We start from the raw sequence: 21,921 nt of genomic DNA, 5'->3' as shown, positions 1-21,921 counted from the left end.
AGCTGTGAAGCTGAGGTGCACGTGGACAGAAGAACTGGTATAAAAACAAACACATTTGTAGCACAAAAAAACAAGCACAAGTAATGTATTTGTATGGCTCCTCAGAGAGGACAAGGACCCAGAACAGAGGCGCAGTACAGTACAGTAATTGCCACAGACAGCATCACCCTAAAAGAAGCAAACTGCCAAGACATCTGAAAATAGGCAAGGCTGCATTAGTCTCTCTGGCACAGCTATTTTGCACGATGTCACTCAAACAATCCAGCCTTAAGACCATGGAAACTGGGCTAGCAGTGTACAAAAGAAGGGTCTAGGCAGTTATGTCAGACCGTTTTGTGTGCTCTGGGCAGCACAGACACAGACAGATGACAGCGTATACACTGAGTGCCACTGGAGTTATGCTTAAGGTTATTTGCAGCATGATATGCAGCAGTCTGGGGGCAAACCACGCTTTGCGTCGTTAACCAGAAACACACCGTCCTGGCACATCTGCTCTGTGCAGATCACTTGAACGCTCCACCACTACACACAACATAGGTTTTTGGGCTTCTCGTCCTCCACTGCCTGGTCAATTCAAGACTGCTTTAAATGTGCTCAGTGTTGCCATTAAGTCCGCCATTAAGTCCAGAAAACTGCAAGAGTTCAAAAAACCACAAGTAAACAGACGGAACATAGCTCTTATGAAGGCCAGTTACATAGGCCCAGCTTAGCATCCTTTCGGGAACACGACTACAAAATAAGTATAAGACAGAGCTCACATTTGATTAAAAAAAGATTTAAAGCCAAAAAAACCCCAACAACACAAAAAAAAGCTTTCCAGTTTACATGAAAGCACTCCATAACAGAAAGGGCTTTCTAAAAACTCCAGAAAGCAATGCAGCCTCGAAAATTTTGACTTGATGACATCCACATGCTCCTACTGAGCATGACTGCAGAGATCACAATGACTCTTTAGAGCCAGACATAAAATAAGTGATGTACAGTAAGACAGTGCAAGTCCTGCAGTTATTGCTATGCACACTGTATTACCTTCTTCTTACAGGGAAATAAATGTCCCACAACATAAAGGAAAGAAATTAGAGCACAGTTAATGGTTTCTTCAACCCATTTATCAATATGTTCACAGGTCAGCATAGGCTGAGCTCTAGAAGTCAGCATACCAACAATAAATCCAGGTTAAACCAACCACAACATATCTAATTGTTCTAGGAAATATATTAACCATGAGTATATTTTATCGGCATGACTGTACCGCAGAATCACCGTCTACTACCGTCCTACTGTCATGCCTCAGAGCAAGCAGAACAGACAAATCATTAAAACTTAACCAATTCTCCGTAAGGACCACAGAAGTGAAAGGAAACTGACTAAGAACAACAGCATGACTAACATTATTCAGGAAAGCATGAGGGGGAGCATTAGTTCTTCTGGTGCGGTACAGCACACTGTTTTTCACTGCCTTTTTTTTTTTTTTTTTTTTTTTACTGCTTTAACTTCTTCAGGGGAATTGAGCGCTGATGGAGGACTACAAAAGGCAGAAGAAAAAACTATCGTTTTTTGTTCCTAAATTTAGCCTTTTCTGTTCTTATAATTATTTGCAGAATGCCATTTATACCTAGCCTGCAATAGAGGAATTTCTTACATGAATAAACATTTCATCTTTCTCACAACGCAGTAAAACAATTCACAATCAGAAAAGAAAAGGCTCCCAGAAAAAAATGCTTGGTCAAAACAGGCAACACTACATCTGTTCAGCTGCCCTCTCACCAGTAGGCTTTTCAAATCTTCCAGAATTCACAGCTTCAGTTCAGAGATCTGGAAGAGAAACTAGGAGGAAGCTACAACAGTTAAAACTGTATAAATTAGCACTGCTTCACATATGCACCAGCATTTGTCGCATCTGAACCACTTTGGCCAGCACAGACGTAGAAGAAACATGCTAAAGCCTTCCCCTAGTTTCAGTTCCCTAAGCGACCAAAGCCCTTCAGACAGTGCAAGTCAAGAAAGGCTCAAAAGGTTATACATATCAAGGAACATTTTCTTCCTTTAACTCCAGCAACTACTATATGCTTCAGCCAAACACCCGGTCCCACAGCTGACAGACAAACCTAGAGGTGCTCTGAGGCATCTCCCGCTCTCACATGCGGAATACACTTTTGCATACTAGCTGATATGTAGCCTTTGCACAGATATAGCAGAAGATGTCCTGAAGTGTTCTCTTTTTTTAAGCCACACAGTCACAGCCACACATCTTATGGCCACGTTTGCTCCTCCAATATGTCTAGCAAATTAAGGAAGCCCACAAACAAGAGAGCCTCCCTGTGGCAAAGCCTTTAACCTCCAATCTCTACAACAACTCTAAGATGAAATCAGAGGTGCAACAATCTATTTAAACAGATAATATATGTTCTGAAAATAATTAAAAGAACTACAAATTCTTTCACGGATTAGAACCTTCCTCAGGAGAAGCAACCTCTATCACAATTAAGCAGCCCTAAGTGACATCAGAAGGAAAGCACAGCCAGACAGCCTCAATTTTAAAAAGATGAGGAATTAAGATCAACTCATTCTCAGTGCAGAAAATTTTACCTCTCCAAATAATCTCTCTTCATCTAAATCCTCATCTCTATGAAAAGATTAAATATGACAACTTAAAAATAAGTGTACAGGATGTCCTCTTTATCCTACCATACACAGCTGATTAGCTGCAGCGCAAATGAAGAATGAAAAGATGGTTAAAATTAATGCAGGCATCACACTCTTGCCACACAGGGGCAGTAACTTTCTGGCAGTCCTCTCTACTCTGCAGAGAGATGTGGAGTCCAGGGACTTCTGCAGGAACTTCCTGAACCTAAGGTGCTCCTGCCTTTACATGGAAACTTGCCTAGCCAACACAGATAAAATTAATGAGGTCTTCCAGCCCCTCTGAATACTGTATCAAAGGCAAATCTTGCCTGACATCCTGTGGTGAAATAGGTTTATCTTCGGCTGAAATACAGTATTTTTCAAACAACATATTTCCAGTCACTGACAAGAGACAGTTATGGCAATACCTAGGCTCACTAGCATAGCGCACTCCAGCAAGTCATGAATTACATAGCAATCCTTTGCCGCAAGACCAGCATAAAGCAGGGCTATACTCCTCTCTACTCACAGGGCAAATGCTCCAGTTGCATAAGATCAACAGCTCCTGTCAAACAAAGACATACACAATAGCAATAAAAATCAGTTTAGATGGGCATTTGCGCTCCAGGGCCACATTTACAATAGATCAAAAATTCGCAGAAGGTCTCCTCACTACCTCGCAGCTATTTTTTCAGCGCCAGATCTCTGGCGTATTAACGAGACAAGAGTGATGCGGAACAGGGAGAACAACTCACAGCAAAGCTTACACTGCCACTGGGGCTCCCTTGGATATTAGGAATAGCTTTACCCAGGAATAGCTTTACCCAGCCTTGATCGGGGTGCACAGGAGCGAAGTGGTTCAGGATCCAGGCTTGCCCAGTCCAAACCCCGAAGATGTAAACAACCAGTACTGTGAGTCAGCACCCAGTATGTTGCATCTGCTGAAGGTGGTACTCCCCAATGGTAACACAGCAGCATTACCCTGAGCACTAGAGATCAGTGGGACACACTGCCTTTTAGTAGTCGACGGCCTCGGAGTATTTCATAGCTCTGCAACAGTTCGTGCAAAATCCTGTGCCTTGGAAGATACAACCTAGTTCTTTAAAATGCAGTCAAGACAGAGAAATCTGTTCTGCCACATCTGTTCACTTGTATACTATGTCTTAAATAACAGCACTCTTGATCTTCAAATTCATGATATTTCTTTTCGCTGTGGATGATGTTACTTTTCTTCTTTTATCTACTCATATCCTTCCTTACAAAGGAAGTTAGTAGCAGCCAAGCAATTTATTAGATTGAAAACTCAGTCAACTCATCAGCTGAACAGAGTTTTTCATGCCTGTATGAAGACTACACTTTAAATATTGACATAGCAGAGAAAAGCCTTCCTGCACTGAGATAATTTCCCACAGTTTTCACAAGTATTTGCCTAAAGTATTTTAGATAATGCAAATAAATTAAGAGACATGCTTGTCATCTACCAATTATCTTTTCCAGATTAAGGGTTCTTCTATGCTGGCATTTTAGGCAGATCAAGAGTACGCTTTTTCAACAAATCACCTTCACCCCAGATTGATTTACTTTGCAGAGCAATCTTTGGAGCATGTGAACTGGATTCCCTTTGAATGAAACTGAAGGGCAGTTTTCATTCCAAGACCTCACCTAAGTGCTTCAACCATTAAGAGGCATTTAGTCCACAGGACAGACTAGAGCTAGTCCAAAATAAAGCTGCAAATAAAACATAAACCTCCAAAGCGGAACACTGATCCACACCAACTGTTTTGCCCTACAGACCCATGCCTATTGCACTGTGTGGCTTTCCAATCTAGGCACAGGCTCAGAAATTTCAGTCAGCTGGTAAACTGCTCAATATAAAGGAAAGCAGGAGGGAGGAGTACAGCCAACCCCCAGTCAAAGACCTGGCCATGTATTTGAAACTGGAACAGCTCTCAAAGGCGGTAAGTTGTAAGGAGACAAAATGGCTCAGAGGAATTATTGCCAGGTCTTTGCAACGGCTGTCATCAGTCTCCCGATATTTGTTGTTTTTCCTTCTAAAAATCTAAGTCTCATAATCATATGACTGTAAGAAAATACTAGCTTTTACCCTTAAAAGAACTGAAAATTTAAACTTTGAAGTCAAGAGAATTCAGAAAAGACGACAAAAGGAGAGAGCTTTATTAATTTTTAAAACATCTTGACTCTGTCATGTTTTCCTAATGTTTGGGATTATATGCTGCAGAAGCACATGATTCAAAAAAAGGTCTGTTAAAAACAACTTCTAAACACCAAAATAAGCAAAACACCCCTAATCAGCAGAATGTTTCTTGCTGCTGAGTAAAGGTATATAGTGCATACATTAGTCAAAGTCCCCTGTCAACAAGGCCACATCCACTGTCCAAGTGCAAGAAACCTTCGCAAGAGACAATTCTGGCAAAAATGTTGAAGCATTTGCTCGAGCATGGGTTTGCTTCCATGCACTTGGGTATTACATTAAGATAACTTCCTCCTTTTGTGTACTGATTTATTTAGCTATTAAACATTAAAGAATTAAGAGTCACATTATGTAGTTTTATAATTTAGGGCAGTTGTTAAAGAGAGCATCCTTGCTACTGAATAGTAAATAAGATATAAGAACAAGCTCCAGCCTTTTATTTCTGTAGAGCCAAGAGGACTCAAAAGAATTTATTGCGTCTCTTTGAGTCCTAACTTACTGATAACATTCAGACGGTGCAGAGGGCAGGCAAAGCAGGTGCGCAGACCCTGCCAGAGGCCCAAGGGATGGTGCAATGAGCGGCAAATGTTGCTCCCTCTGCCCTCCTGGTCGCTTTGCAGCGCAGGCATGTAATATGGAAATGGAAATGGTTGCAGACAAGTGCACTGCAGGGAAGTTTTCCCTGCTGGCTCAGGTTGGGAGGGGGAAAAAAAAAAAAAGGAGCTGTGACTGTGTGGTTATACAACCGTGTACACAAACTTACTCAGGAAAGTGTGTGTGTTTTTCTCTCCTTCCTTCTCTCCCCATCCTGGGCTCATTATCAGGAAGGCATGTTCATCTATGATAGGACAGCATTAAGTTCCTATCCTTTTCCCTTGGGGCCTCCCATAGCTGAGCATGGGGCAGCCTGAGATATCTCTTACTCCCTTCCCCAGTGTACACACGGTAACTTTCAAGGGTAGCCCAAGCAAGTGAAAGTGGGATAACATCACTGCAAAGCACTCTTAGCTCTCATCTGGGAATAACAACAGTGCAAGGTGGCATTATCTCATTCATGCTTATTCACATCACTAAGTTTGAACATTGCACATTTTGAATCCATAACTGCAAAACCAAAGTCGCTCTTAAGGGCAATCATTTGGAGACTCTAGGCCAGAAAATGGACACCCCAAGCTACTGCTGATCTCTAACAGAGGTTCAGACACAGCATGTTGTCCTATTATGGATGCCCGCATGACTTTGCGGTAGAGGACAAAAAACGTAAAAAAGGGGCCACAATCTTCTGTGGAAACCTCAGTCTATCGCTAATAATCTTCCTAAAATGTAGCAGGTGAAGGCAAAACCTACTCCTAACTTCCTCCTCACTGGCCATCTGCAACCTGCTCCATCCTGTGCTCTCAAAAGCTCTAGCACCCTAGGATCCAAAGAAGGATTTGCCTCTTCCTCAGCCATGGCACAGGCTTGTTTCTCATAGTCCTGATCTGGCCTTTATTCTTCAACAAAAATCGCATTTGATGTGTGGCTTCTCAGCTGCTTAATTTACCTTCCCAAATTCCATTTTTCTACAAGAAAAGGAAAAAAAGCACTTAAAAGAAAACTATTCTCAGTAACAATATTTTATATAGGTTTGAAGACGTTTCAGGAGGAAATCAGGAAAAGAAGTCTACAGCAGTGAATTTGCTTAAGCTTGTGTAAATGAAGAAGTTTCTCTCAATACAAGTGTAGTAAATGCAAATACAAATGAAAAAAAAATACGAAAATAGAACAGTCTGTTTTACTGCAGCTTCATTAATTTTACAGGTCTCTTTTGCGCCAATGCTCTGTGCAAGAGAGAAAAAGCCCTTCCTAAAACAAAAGTGAACAAGTCATAGCAGCACCACGTCAGCCTGTCTCTAGAGAATGTTCCAAATCTCCTTGGGAAGACTGTCTGCTTTTCATAAAAGTGGTTACAGATCCTATACACCTGATTTTAATGTACTATTCGAGAAGTGGTCTTGCTCTCAAAGATGAGAGGAGTAAATCAGCTACATGAGCCCTTAATTACAGCAATAGAAATGAGTGTAAGGCTAGGCCTTTTTGAACCTCACTGAACTCTCTCTTCTGTACTTTAGCATATATTTTCAGAGTTGAAGACCATCCATGTTCTTTTTTTTTTTTTTTTTTTTAATCTTAGGAACTTAATTCATTACAGTGGATTCTGCAGTAGTATCAGTGGGCCCCAGCCAGAAACTTGACATAAGCATGCTCGGCTGGTTTCAAAACCAGTACATCCACAATGTGCATCAAGAAACACATGAGCCAAAAGCCTAGCCCCTGGAGTTGAGGCTCTGTGGAGCTTAGGGCCACAACGACTCATATGTCTGGTGATTAATGGGGGTATGGGGAAGCAAGCCATATAACTGCGTTGTTTATGCTAGGCACCGAACAGCACGCTACAGAAAGAGTTCCTTTTCTGAAGACCTACTAAAACTTTTATTTTACAGTCTGCCTCAGAGCTTTCTCAGACTCAAGTAACAGTCTTCCCTCTACATCTGGGATACAAAGAAGCAAGAATTGGGGAAAAATTGTCTTCAACCGTGCAAAGCCATGTAACTGGGCAGCTGGTAAACCACCTGCAAGGGTGTTTTACCTCTGCAGCTTGGCCAGGTGCTTTCAGGTGCTGACCCCAAGATATATGTAATGGCACTTTAGATAGCCCTAGGAACACACTAACAAAGCAGTTCAGCCTCTGCCTAGAATAATTTTGTACTTCATCATTATTTGTATGAGTCGAACATTTCAAGCAGGTACTACACTGATCAGAAAAACTAACAGTCATCATTAGTCAGTGCTGAGGAAAAATTTCATGCAAAACTTAAAGATTGTGTTAGCCTGCTCAGGACAGCAAATTCTCCCTAGCAGAAGGAGCAAGCACCTCAGTCAAGCAGAGCTTATTTTCCAGTGATTATCAAACAGCTTTTGTTAAAAGACTATCTCCAAATCAGCAGAAGAGACTCCCTTCCCTTCTCCTTATTAGTTCTCCCTGTGAGACAGGAAATCTGCAATGCATGGGGTCATCTTCTTAGAAGCAATGCAGGCTTTGAATTCCCCAGTCACACTTGACTTCACATGCTCTCCTGGAAACCTTTAATTCCATGCTGGCCTCTTAAATGCACTGGTGTTAAGTTGTACATGTTTTAGGGATAACAGCTGTTTACCGTCCCATGTTAGAAGAACACATAGCATTACTGCGTCCAGATCAGGAACTGAGGATCCTGGATATCATACACTAAGGCAGAAGGAAATGCCAAGTGCTGGCTCTTCACTAATTACTGCAGTCAGAGCTATCCATACACACACGAGCAAAGAGCTGGGCCCAGCTGATTTTTCTAGGCTTCTTGTTCATCCTTGTTTCACATAACTTACTCCCATGCATCAGCCCAGGGCTTTACAGTTAAATTAAAACTAGAAGACTCTGAGGGAAACATGATAAGTTCTACAGCCTATTTCTAGCATCGGAATTTTTTGGGTCATCCAAATGTAGTTGTTCTGAGACATGTCAAACCAGACATTTAAGAAGGGATCTGACATTTGTGAAAAATCATAGGTCCTAAATCACGCTACATTAGTTTATTTCTAATTAAGACACTGCAAAATAAAAAATGTCATGTATCTTTTGATAGCAGGCACTTGTTCTTGTTTTAATAACAGAAATCCATTCCTACCATGCAAAGCCAAACTCTTGCTGTCACAAGCCCTTTTTGTAGCTCTGGACAAACTGGACAAAGCAGATGAAGGAAAAGACAGTTTTCGGTATAAAACTGTTACAGATCTACATTACTTACTTCGGAACTGTCTAAGCTTGCCTCTGCTTTCAGCTGTTAAGTCTTCCAGAAATTCACATTTATCCTATCTCGCTAAGGAGGCCAGATGCACGGTGTATTAAAGAAGCTATAAGCCTACTGCCTGCAGCAGTCATATCCACTTTTGCCAACACTAGATCTACCTCATATACTGTAAGATGTTTTTTCAGCACTTTTGTGGAGAGGAGAGCAGATTTCCCCTGCAGCTTCAAAATAATATGGTCATGTTTTAAAAATAAATTTAGAACATCAATAATAGAGGCTGCACAAGATCCAGCATCCTTCCTGAGAGATAAACTTCCATTTTTTTTTTTACTATTATTGGAAGGCTGCTTGAATGATGAAGCTTTATCAATAAATCATGTACATATGTGGTTACCTCTGTACCTCAAGATATTTTTCGACCTCCAAACATTTTGATTCCTGGAAAAATATTTGCAGGTTTTTGAACCTTCCACATACCTCATCTCTGTTTTAAAAGAGATTATTTCCTTTCGTAACAGTAGAAAGGAAAATCAAATCTCATCTTCTTCTCATCTTCTTCTGGTCAAAGCAGGAAATGGAATAGAAATAACAAACAGAAAACTCAGGTCCTCTTCCTGTATAAAATAGCCTCCATTCTCTTCACCTGGAGCAGGACTCAGCTTTAACTAACTCCACTTGCATGCCAAGGGTAGCATTCCTAAACAAATACAAATTCAGCTGGGGAAATTTGCTGAGAAAAGTATACTAACTGCTCATCCCTAATGCCTCGACCACTCATATGCAAATACTCTCACTCAGACGGAAGTGGGGGCTTAGTTTGTTTTCCTCAGATCCATTCCAAACATTATCAGTTAAGTAGAAAAGCTCCTTTCATACTGGCAAGAGAAAATCCATTCATCCTAGGGTTATACTTGTAAAATTGCAACACTTTAAATTCAGTCTTTAGCTTACAATGGCATAGCTTTCTGACACAGACTCATCTAGAAGGACAAACAGTATTTTTGAGATTTGTGTCTTATGAATTGTGTCTGGTTTTCTGCATCTAGATAGATTTTGCATAAAGATGAATTTTTAGCAGATACCTTGAGGGCTGAAAGTTGTATATCCTGAAAAAGAGCTCAGGAAAATTACCTAGAAATACTGACGGGCATATTGGCTGGTGCTGTATAAAACAGTGAGTCCCGTTAGTCTATGGAAAGTCATAAACGTAGGTTCCAAGAACAGTTTTCAGGAGATTTTTCTTCTGGGAAAAATAAATCATCTCTTTTGCAACATGTTTTATCATCAAACAGTTTTGTTACGGTAGCGCTTTTCCCCATGTCTTTGCCACTTCTGTGATGTTCAATGCATGAATATATTTTAAAGTGGAAAATAAGAGAAGTGGGTCCTTAATGCTACTGCAGAACAGTAACTGAATCTGTTAATAGAAAAGTGAAAATACTACCGGAATGAGCAACATATCAAAATGTTCAGCTAAATTATTGTCACATTCAAAGACCTTTGGCAACCAGTCAGAACTGGAATTTAGACAATCCAAGTTAAACTGGATGTACACACGCCCATGCATATATGCGTATGTATGTCACAAAAATCAAACTGACACACAGAAAAAGATGAAAGAGGCAGAGGAGACTGTAAACATTTTAGCACTCTGTGGTGTAGATAGCATTTCTGCCAGCAGAGCAGGGGGAAAAAAGGGAATAAAGCAAACAATTTACTCTATTTTAAAACATCTGCTTACAAAGGAGTCTGTGTAATATCCCAATTTGAGAAAGCGATTACAAATCCAAGGAAACTATAACCAACACACAGCCCACTGGAAATCATATCAATATGATGCCAGCTGTTTTGCTGACAATGCATTCAGCTCTTGGCACTTCTCCATATACACCCAGTAAACGTGGACTCACTTCACCAACTACCCCAGAGTGATATGCCCATCGGCTGGGCCACTGGTACCATTTCTCACTCTTTCAGGAGGCCCCTGACATCATATTGGGTCACCTTTAACAGGTGCTAACCAGGCCACGCGGCTGCTGTCTGCAACACCTCCCCGTGGGTCAAATAACGCCCTGTTAGGGCGACAGGGACAAGGGAAGAACAAACCTGTGCCCTTCTGTGTGATCACAGCAAAGCAAGCTACAACAGCCAGGCCCACTTACAGTCCACATACAAGGGATTTTTTTTTCTTTCTCTAAGGACTACATAGCCACACAGCATCCCATGGGGTCTTCATCAGGGGCATGTCAGTGTCATCAGTACCACATCAACCATGGCTCAGTGGGACAAATCCACGAACCACCTTATCTAGGATTGCCACAGTGATTGCCATTTATAGCCAGACTAAGGTTATGGCCCTGTTATTTTTTTAATTTCTCCCATGCTGCATGTGCTTACTTTCACCCATGGGAAGGTAAGCATATGAGGACTCTCATAGGCTTGAGGGCACTTTGGTGTCGTTTTGAAGATCCATTTGTTATGGGCACCAGTGGTTTAAAGGATCTGGAGTTGAGAGCTGTGCCAGCATCACATGTGATATCAGACCAATATCACATGTCTACACACACCTGAAGACGCATACCTTCACCAACACCTGTTTCTCCAACTTGTTTGTAAAACCCCCTCAGCATCTTCAGGTAATTCATTCCAGTGTTTAACCCTGCAAGCTTTGCCCAAACTGTGAAGTACATTTGGTCTGTGTATCCCCAAACCTTATCTGTCAGGAAAGATCTTTCTACATAATTCCTCTGAACAGAAAATTTTTATAGTTTTCTTACTGGGCTATAGAGGTTGAAGTCTCCATAAAGGGAATGCTTGTGAAAAAGTGTAAGGTATAAGAAAAATGTGACTTTCACTCCTTTTTCCCCCTTTCCTTCAGGAAAATAAGTTATTTTAATTCCTATCACTTTTGTGACAGGATGCATTCGTGTGACATCTGCCACAACCTCAGGTTTAAAAAAAGCTACTGTTTCTATTCCAGGATTAAGTACAGGATTAGATAAGCAATGGAAGGCTAGGTAATTCTGGCTGTGGCAAAGATCTCAGTAAAAAATACTGTGCTTTAGCATCATTTACTTTCCTCTGTGTATCTCCATATACATATGTGAGGATCAGCGCTATCTTTGTCCAATAGGGCCTTGTAATAGAGAAGAAAATGGGGACCCAGAGTCACAGCAGTTGCCAGAGGGAAGGATGAAGCAAAAACTTTGTCCAGGAGAAACGGGCTTTGGAGGGAATCTTTACTTGCCTCCGGGAGTTCCACGAACCTTTGCTAAGACAAGGGTTGGGGGCTCCCTGATCTGTGCGTTTTCTCTTGAGCACTGGCCGTGCACGCTGTCTCTTCAGCCCTCCTCACAGAGCTGCAACAGCTCCCGATAGCCTGCAATATAGATTTTCAACACTTTCTCTCCTGGTGGGCTTTTCAAGCCAAAGGCTACACAGTCAGGTCATGGCTTGTCTGTGCTCGAGCTCCTCCGACCTCCTTTCCCAACGACAAAAGAGAAAGGCCACGCAGCACCTCTAACACATTTGCACTTGAGAGCTACGTAAACCCACTGGATCTTCTGCCCAGGAACCACTGCAAAGTCTGCTTCTGTTAAACCCGTTTACGCTGCTTCAGCATTTTTTGTGAAATACCATTAGCATGCTAGTCTCAAGGGCACATTTAAATCTTAAAGACACTGTTGTGCATGAATGACCAAGAGCAGCCAGTCCTTCCTATTTTCTTGCTGTGTAATACCTCCAGAGGAGATGACAGTTGAGATATAAAATAAGATTCTGATGCAGGTTATGTTTTGAGCGTAGCATTGGTTTTTTTGTCTCTACAGATAATTGGGAGGAAAACTACAGATGGGTGTCAACCACTGCTCCAGCTTTGTAGATGTAGAGATGGTAACTGCATACATCGGGTAAAAAGATACTGCAGTGATGGATGCTTGAGATATGCTCTTTAAAAAGTTATTTTTGCACACAAAGCAGCAGTTTTTACAACTAGATTTGGAGACTAGGTTAGAAATCGAGCAGACTGTTAAAGCCACCAGCAACTCAGAAGGGTTACACAATATCCAAGAAAAGGGCAATTTAGATTAAGGTCAATTTTTCACCCTTTCAATTACATAATATCAATAAAAGGACATGTGGGAATGATGCCAAATGTGAATACTGCATCTGGCAACCAAGCTAAAGTGCACAAAAAGAAGGAGCTTCCCTACCTGCAGTGGAAATAATCCCCTTCTTAGATAAAGCAGTATCTTTTCCAAAAATAGTCTTTATTCCTGGATCAAAAGACACTCAGCTCTCCTGATCACAAAATGCACTACTCTGTACTGAGAGAAACAACAAGACCCTTGGCAGTACCAGCCCTCCAGGACAGGTTTTTAACAACTAGTTTGAGTACTATCCTCATCCGGCTCCACACACCATCCTTGAAGAGCCACACTACCTTGCAGACAGCTCTTTTTCCACTTTCCTCCATCTGCTCAGCAGTTTCCGCCCCCACAGGAGCGGGGGCATCAAGTCCAACATAAGCAACAAAGTGCAGCAGCCACCCTAGGGAAAAATACAGCATTGGACAAGTTCCCAAACTAACTTACCTACCTGGTGGCAATACGTATGTACCAAATGCAGTTTGTGGGATGAGGTCAAGAGAAAATAAGGAAAGAGACAGGCAGAATTGGTATGAGCTCCAGCTCCAGTCAGAGTCAGTGTGCAGAGATGGGTGCTTTCACTGGAAAAGCAAGCAGGTCCATTAGGTTTTTTGCTTGTTTCCCAGTGCAGTAAGGGGGCAGCATGAGGCTCCTGAGACCAGAGTCTGGACTGCCAGGCTCTAGCTATTGCTTCACAGTTTGACTCAAGGATCAAATTTAATGCAGTTGCTACAAGTAAGTATTTAAATAAAGCTGGACTACTGAACTAGGTTGCTAAGCATGCACGGGTCTCAAAGGCAGTGGGATAGATAGGAACATATCATAGTATATGGGATAGATATAGATTTGGAAAATACTGGTATCAGTATATCACTAGCCACATTCTCCATCAGTAAGATGAAAATAAAACAATCGGTTAGCTGTATTTTGAGAATTCAGCAAGTGTAGAAAATGTGCATAAAGGAGTATTACTTTACCCCCCGTAAAGAATATAAAAAGAAATTATACATTCTTCTGCCAAAGCGTGGTGAGCACACCTGCGGAAGAGCTGGCGAGGAGTCAGTGCCTGGCAGAGTACGTGGTAGCAGGCCCCGTGTGTGAAGCCACGCGCTGCCCACATGCCCATCAGGGCCAGCCACGCGTATTCCGTTCTGTCAACAAAGTCTCGCTGCTGCCCGGACAGCAGTCTCTCAAGGTTGGCACAGCTGAGATAAGGAAAGAGTTCTAGCAGATTTAAGGGGCCCTTAGGATGCAAGATGTTGAGTCTCGCCTAGGTATCCAAACCACGCGTCCAGCAACTTCCCCTCAGCGACCCCTCCACGTGGCTCCCTGGGGTCCCCGTGCAGCTTGGAGAGTAAGTCCTTCATTAAATCTACCCTGTTTAACCCCTCATGAACCTTGAGTGTCTCTCTATGCTGGTATTCGACCTTCTCTGGCCCTCTTTGTAGTCACACAAGATAACTTAAGAAATACTTGGCTAGATGAATGATAGTCTACAAAAGCGTTCATCAAGAGATGAACTTCAATCATACTTATATTCCCTTTGATTTCTTTGAAACTACTCACAAGTCTTTGGTGATGCATACACTCAGGACCTTTCCTGGATCCTGCTAATCAGCAGACCCTCTTTGAGGACACTATTACTACACTACATGTATAAACACCCATGACTTTCAACCTCTGCCTCATCACTAATACACTCTTCTTGCAAATGAACTTAGGTGGGCAGAAAGATTTGAATTAGCCCAGAATCCCTTTGAAGCCTTAAGGATTTTTACTACCTGGGTAATAGCATAGTAGGACTGGAGCCTCATTTGCTTCTTATTAAAGACTAGGGTTATTCTTTTAATCTCTTACTGTGTACTTCATAGGCTGCCTTGTTAAACAGGGAAGCACGTTACTCTCCATCTGAAAGGCTGGGCATGTAACAAGCTCCTGATGACCCACTGGAAGTCTTTTCTTCAGCTGTTTCTTCCAGTAAGAATCCTGGGTTTTCCATAAAAATACCTATGCATTTGACTTCTACCTTGGTTAAAACCAATTAAATTAAATCATGTTGTATCAAAAAAGCAAAATACAAAGGTAGAAGCCCAGGTAAAATTGCAGTCCAGGCCTTTTGAGTCAAATCATTCCATTCAGATTGCTATTTAAGCATCAATCACTGGTTCCCAGGGGAATCCTGGTCATGGCCATTCCCAAGGTTTTTGTTCATTTCTTTCCCTACAGAATCATTTCTTTCCCTACAGAATCATTACGTTGTGAGTGTTTAGTTTTGAATATGCCTCCCAAATGCCATATTTTGTGATGAATGTAGTCACGTGGAAACAAAGCTCATGCAATTTTAAAATAACTCTCTCCAAATGCCCTACACTGAAATCTGTACCATCCAAAACTACTCAACTGTTCTTAAAACTACAGACAAACCCGTAGAAATAGTTCCTGGCTTCTCTTTACTTCTACAAACTCAGGAGTACTTCCTCTGAACTTGATGGTGCTGCATCAAGGTAAAGCCATTAGTGTTGTGAATACTCCATTCATTCTAGAAGAAGCAAAGTCTCCTCCTGCTTTGCAATGACTTAGTGCTATTGCCACTGTTGCAAGGAATTTGTCAGGCTTGAACTTCCTGTCCTGCTACATGACTTCTAGTTAAAAACAGAACATCAGTATTTAATAGTGCCAGCAGTCTTTGTATTTTTGATGGGAACTATATTTTGCAATAATACTATTATACACTGATAATCATGAAGTCTGTATGTATATGGCATACTAATGTTACAACAAGAATAATGACATTAACAATAGAAACCAAACCAAGGTCTGCAGAAGGCTAAATCAGTCTAAAGAACACAGCAACCTCAGAAACAACTTGAAGTTGTTCCCTGTATGATTTAGGGCTACATTATGACACATTAGTTGGAATTTTAATGTGAATAAGAACCAAGGAAATGACTTGGAATTTCTAAAACTTTGAATCAGTTCTTTTGTCTTATCTAGAAAGCTTCACTTGTACTGGCAAAAATCAATCCACATTCCACATAGAGATTAATCCCTAGTCATAAGGATTACTCCCTAGAGCAAGGTCAGCAGGACTGAGCCCTTGATTTCTCACTCACACTGAAAACAAGCCAATAAGCAGGCCAGTTTTGCAACCTTATTTGTGAGTCATTTTCATACATGAATGTGTCTTTGTGGCCTGTGTACACATAATCTGTGAAAGTCAAGGCTGGGCCCAAAAATCCGTAGGTCATCTGATGTCAGGCTGCTAAATTTGGCCTCAGAATTTTACAGTTTTGGTTCCAATCAGTTAAACTCTTTCTCCTTCCAAATGACACTACTGCTGCTAAAATGAATCCCGGCAGTCAGTGCAAGAGTGTCATCTGAAGGATAGACCAGTATGCACACAGCTTTTACAGTGTGCTCTGTCCAAAAAAGAGTTTACCCCTGCTGCTTTGCAGGCGTATTTAATAACTTAAATAAAGGAGAATAAGTAGCTGACGTTATTTTAAAAAGTGTACTTCAGTTTGCCTGCTTCTTAAACAGGGCTGACACAGATCCTGCAATTCTTATTTTAGGTACAAGATGATTCCCTGGCTTCTAATAGCACTAGAGAGCATGGGGATAAATAACAAATGAAGTAGTAGCAGCAGCAGACACTGCAGTATGGACCCAGGTGCCCTAGATGTACCTTACAGCACGTGTCATGAGTGTAGCAGGTTTCCGTGAAGGGCATTTAACCAACAATGCAGCACAATGTGGTATGAAAGCTGAGACACAATGTCACCTGATGCACGCGTGTGCCCACGCAGAGCCTGACGTATCCCATTGCGCTCATGGTCATAAGGGCTGTTGGTGTAACTACATGGCAGGGACAAGTCGCAGTTTCCACTCATTCTTGTATTAGTCAGATTTTGGCTGTACTGGGGGGCAAGGGGAGGGCAAGGAAGCATGGCACATTTCTTGCTGATTTATGAAGCCAGTGTAAGCTGGAGGTCCAAGGCCTGAGTGGGGATCTCTGCCAAACAGCTGCCCCACTGCAGTGAGGTTCCCCCACATAAGCACGGTCCTTACAGACCGGCCCAGGACCTGCCCCTGCACTCCTGGGGCTCCCATACCCCACTAGAAGGGGCTGGGGGGGGGGGGGAAGTCCAGGGGGCAGAGGGCAGCTGAGGACCTGCACATTTATGTGCACTCTCACACCATGTGCACTCATGCACCACTCACACCCGTGCACCCCCATGCATACTCACACCCACTGGTGGGCACTTATACACCACACATACCCATGCACTGTGCACCCCCATGCATACCCACACAAACACACCCATGCACACTTGTGCTCACCCACACATAGCACACACCTGTGCACACCTATGCACACCCCCACACACCCATGCACAATGCACCTCCATGCATACCCACACACACACACCATGCACACTAGTGGACAATGCACCTCCATGCACACCCGCACACCATTCACACTCATGCATACCCACAACACACCCGTGCTCTCACACACACTCATACACACCCACACAGCACACGCATGCATACCCACACACACCCATGCACAGCACACACCCCCGTGCACACTCATGCATACCCACGCACACCCGTGTTCACCTATGCACACCCAAGCATCTTCACGCACCCTGCACCCCCGTGCACAGCCGCGCAGCCTCCTCCCCCGCACAGCCTGCACACCCGCGCAGCCCCACACATCCTGCGCTGCCCTCCCTGCACGCCGCCCAGCCGGGCACCACGCACCGGAGGCCAACCGCGCCACCGCCACCACCCGAGCACCCCACGCACACGCCTGGCACCCGCGTACCTGGGTCGCCTTGTGGAACTGCTTCTTCAGCCCGGCCACCGACATGGCGAGGGCGGCGCGCTGCACCCGCGCCGAGCCGAGCCGAGCCGAGCCCAGATGCCCGCTGCCCGCTGCCCGCTGCCCGCTGCCCGCTGCCCGCTGCCCGCTGCCCGCTGCCCGCTGCCCGCTGCCCGCTGCCCGCTGCCCGCTGCCCGCTGCCCGCTGCCCGCTGCCCGCTGCCCGCTGCCCGCTGCCCCCGCGCGCGCCGCGCCAGCCGCGCGCCCGCGGAGCCTCTCAGGCGGCGGCCGCGGTGCGGGGCGCCGTGACGTCAGGGCCGGCCGCGCGCGGCCCTTTAAAGGGCGAGCGGGGACGCCCTGCCCCCCCCCCCCGCGCCCCTCCCCCCCGTCCCCGCGCTCTAACGGCCGGCGGCGTCCGCGCCTCGCCGCCGCGGCGTCCTGCGTGGAAATGAGCCCGCGGCGAGGGGGAGGACGGGGCAGTCACGCGAAAAGGCGGGCGGGCAATGAGCGTGGTCCGGCTGGCCACACCAGGCTGCCGTCCTCGGGCCTGGTTGGCCTTGGCCAGGCAACGCTCCGGCCACTGACTGTGGTCTAACGCTGGCTCACCGGGGTCCCCCCTTTTCTTGCCCCTTCACAACGTCCGAGTGACATGTGGGAGCGCAAATCTAAAGCCTGCCTATTCTGACCTGCTGGTACGGGTACTGGCTCGAAGCGAAAACCCGCACAGCCAGAAAAAAGTCAATATCCTGTACTTCAGCAATTCAGTCCTGTAGATTATAAGCGCTAACAGAGCAATAGTTAAGATTGATCGGGTTATGCCAGCAAAAGCCTAAACAATGTGAGCAATGTGATCCAAATGCTCTCTGCAGGCTGGACCAGTCCCTGCATATGTGTGTTGCCGTTACCCGACTAGAGATGAGCACTTGCACAAAACTCATGTTTTATCAGCTGGGCGAAAGAAGCCATGCTGTGTTGGCTTTGTAATTCTGTTACTACAAAGATTCAACACGAGCTAGTTAGGCAGCAAACACATTTTCAGAAGCACTGAAAGCTGTTTCTAAGCTGTACGTGGACTCACCGTGGTGTACCTCACGCGCTCGGTCCCGTGACCGGCACCGAGGAGAGGTGCACTGGAGCACCGTCCGGTCCCACGTACGGCCTCCGCTCTGCGGGGTGTGGGGAAGCAGCTGGGCCACATACCTGGGTCCAGGGACAACGCGACGCCTCTCGATCACAGGGATGTAGTGACTTATTGCTGTTCTTATGAGTGTCTTACAGCGACGGGCGGGATCTTGGACACCAAAGTCCCATTGGTGCATTTGGATCGTTACCAGAGGGCTTTCATCAGGAAGAAAGACAAACCAAGAACATTGCTCTGCTCATCAGAGAGTGGGAAACTGTGATAGCCTTGCCATGGGCAAGTAGGCACCACCTTCTGGCCTGGTCCCAAATACACGCGGAGCAGAAGAAGCGCTTGCATTCACTTTAGTATTAATGTGATTTTAGAGGTTGAAAAGTGAGACTATCTGGAATTTCAAGGTCCGGACTGGGAGTTTCTTGCACTAGCCGTTGTGCCTTTAACAGAAAACTCATGTTGTGCATAGTTCTTGGGACAGGGCTCTGTAGTCTGCAAGTACAGCAAGAGGTAGAAAATAGACCTATGAGAACTAGAAATGGTGTAATATTATTTATTTATATAAAATAAACATATGAAATGAACAATATTTTTCCTCTGTTATGCGGTAACTGAAATAAAATGGTTAAATTTCAGGATCTGAAGGCTGCCAGTGGTATGGCAGAAAAGTACTTTCTTGTGTGATAAACATTTTATATGATAAATGAATAAGAGACTAAATAAGAGACAATGTGGGCCTATGAGGGGTCCACCACTTTCAGGTTTTAGGTGATAAGCTGGAGACAGAGCGCTTCATTTTCAAAAGTGTTATGCCCCCGCAGCTCACAGTGAGTGTTGATTGGAATTACTAGTATGTTGCCCATCTGAAAATCATCCCAAACAGTAGCTGGATGCCCTGACTCACCTTATGGTGGTGGTTTTGCGCACATGGATTCTCACAGCCCAATCTTACACTTCTGACTGTGCTTACGCTTTTTTTTAGAGCATCTATATTCCTGGGAGTGGAACATGCTAGTATTAAAACAAGATTTATATGTGTCCATGTCCATGGAGTTACAACCGCTTTGACTAAATTAAATTGTGATACTTGTCAGCCAGAGAATAAGAACTTCATTTTATATCTGCTCTTCAGTCCAGTATATCATTCACTTGTGACTTCTTTTCTTGGAGCAATCTACATGAATAACGCTTGGAATCAGCTTCAGGAAGATGATTTTTTTTTTTATAAACCACAGTAAACTATAACAAATGATAGTTGTTTATAATGTACAGTCTCACATTTTGTAATATATACATATTTATGCACTATACATATACCAACTGCAAATGCCATTTCGACACAAAGACATGTAATAGGCTAAGCACTTCATTTTATTTCTTATGCCAACTAAAAATTCTAATAATAGAAAAGAACAAAGAAAATGTCATGGCTGCATACCCGAGCAATAGCAAAATGCGGTAAGTACCTTTGTAGTTGCAATCCCGGTCCTCTTTCACGCATATACATTACAATTTTTAGTTGTTAATCAATCAGTCTTATTCTATAAAATAAGGTCCATTCTGTAAGTTTAGAACTGCCTGCTACTTCTAGCAGTATTTATTAGTATAAATATATAAAATATATCATGTACTTAATAATTTGTATTAATATATTTGTATTTATTATTCGTCATTATCTGATGATTTTAACAAAAAAATCTTTATTAACTTAAACCTATTGTGCAAGTACAATGGGCAGTAACATATAGGAGATTCCCCATATGTGTCAGAAATAATTACTATTTTGATTCATGAAGAGTTGTAATATGATTTTGTAAATACTGATAGTTCAATCATGATCGTACAAGAAGCACTTTTATTAATCTACATGATAATATCGTTCTGAAGATTTTAGAATAACAGTATCCCTCTCTATTCCACCAGTTGCCCAATCATTTACTAACAAACTATTCCTTGACTGCTCTCTTCAGTTTTTTAAAGAAAGCAAAAAAGCATACAAGCAAAAAACAGCCTTCCCACTCCCCCTAAAATCCCCTACTAGATCTTCAAAGCAACAATTAATTCAGGGTAGTTCAAATGTTAAGATCCTAATTCAAGAAACATTATCAGAAAACATTTTCAGAAACATTAGCAAGTGAACATAACCAGAGTTAATAGGATACCACACTTCTGAAAACCATATCTTAACCCAGTCGTCTAGACTACATTACTCAGCAAAATGTGGTGAAGAGTCCTTTCTGGCTCTCTGTCTAAGTTATAATATAAATTCTTGATGTTGTAGCAACAATTTGCACCCTTGTACGGTGTTAATCTAAAGTCTGATAGCAGAACAAGTTTTCCATTAATTTTATGCACCACTTGAACATGACTATAAACAATATTTCCTTTAACACACAATCTAGAACTGTTCCTGTTCAGTTTGCAACTTGATTTCCATCTACTGCTTCTGTTAACTTCATCCAAGCAAGGACATACTAAACATGCCTATTTATTTTCCCTAAATCTTCATTTCATTCCCTTCCAGTGATGTTTCAGTCATATTTTCTGGCCATTCTTAGCTTAATTCTCAAATTTTCCTTCATATTTCACTCAAAGGAATTTATATCCATTTTACATAGAGGGAGTCAAGGGGCAACACAGCTAGGTCATCCACAGGGATCTGAGTTTTGATCTAATTTCCATTGTCTAGAGATGAAGAGGCATAGCAAAGCTCTAGAAGACCTCGATATTTACAGATGAAAGGTCTGTTAAGGTCTTAGAGATAAAAATGTAGGGACCTTCCAGCAGTGACATGGGATCAAATGGCCCCCAGATTGTTGTAAGTCTTTTCATAAATGAGATAATCTAAAATTGCAACTCTACTGCTCAGGACAGAGCTCTAAAGCCAATAAGAACTAAATCTGCAGCAGCATTCACTAACTCATACTGGGAAACTCCAGTCATAAGGAAGAATGCCGCTACAGTGTCCTGAGTTTACTTTGCAAATCTCTCATCCAAATTCTGAGCAAGCTGAATATCTCTTTAAGAAACTATATGTTATTATTGTGCGAGGTGGTACAGTCTGAAGGTCATTGTGTGAAATACATGGAAAAATTCTAATTAATCTCAGTAGATCCTGAAGAATTTGACCTATATGTTTTTGATACAAGC

The 21,921-nt window shown here is 43.0% G+C and overlaps 1 protein-coding gene across 1 annotated transcript in view; it reads right to left on the bottom strand.

Moving 5' to 3' along the window:
* The window catches only part of SH3GL2 (SH3 domain containing GRB2 like 2, endophilin A1), a 98,400-nt gene extending 80,608 nt beyond the window's left edge, over nucleotides 1-17,792 (bottom strand). Inside the window, exon 1 of the mRNA XM_068928375.1 lies at nucleotides 17,641-17,792. Coding sequence (XP_068784476.1) covers nucleotides 17,641-17,685 — 45 coding nt within the window. The 5' untranslated portion in view covers nucleotides 17,686-17,792. The remainder of the gene's footprint in view (nucleotides 1-17,640) is intronic.
* Between the last annotated feature and the right edge of the window lie 4,129 nt (nucleotides 17,793-21,921).

Source organism: Struthio camelus, chromosome Z (assembly GCF_040807025.1).
Source record: "Struthio camelus isolate bStrCam1 chromosome Z, bStrCam1.hap1, whole genome shotgun sequence".
Lineage (NCBI taxonomy): Eukaryota > Metazoa > Chordata > Aves > Struthioniformes > Struthionidae > Struthio > Struthio camelus.
This window is presented reverse-complemented; position numbering and strand designations above follow the sequence as displayed.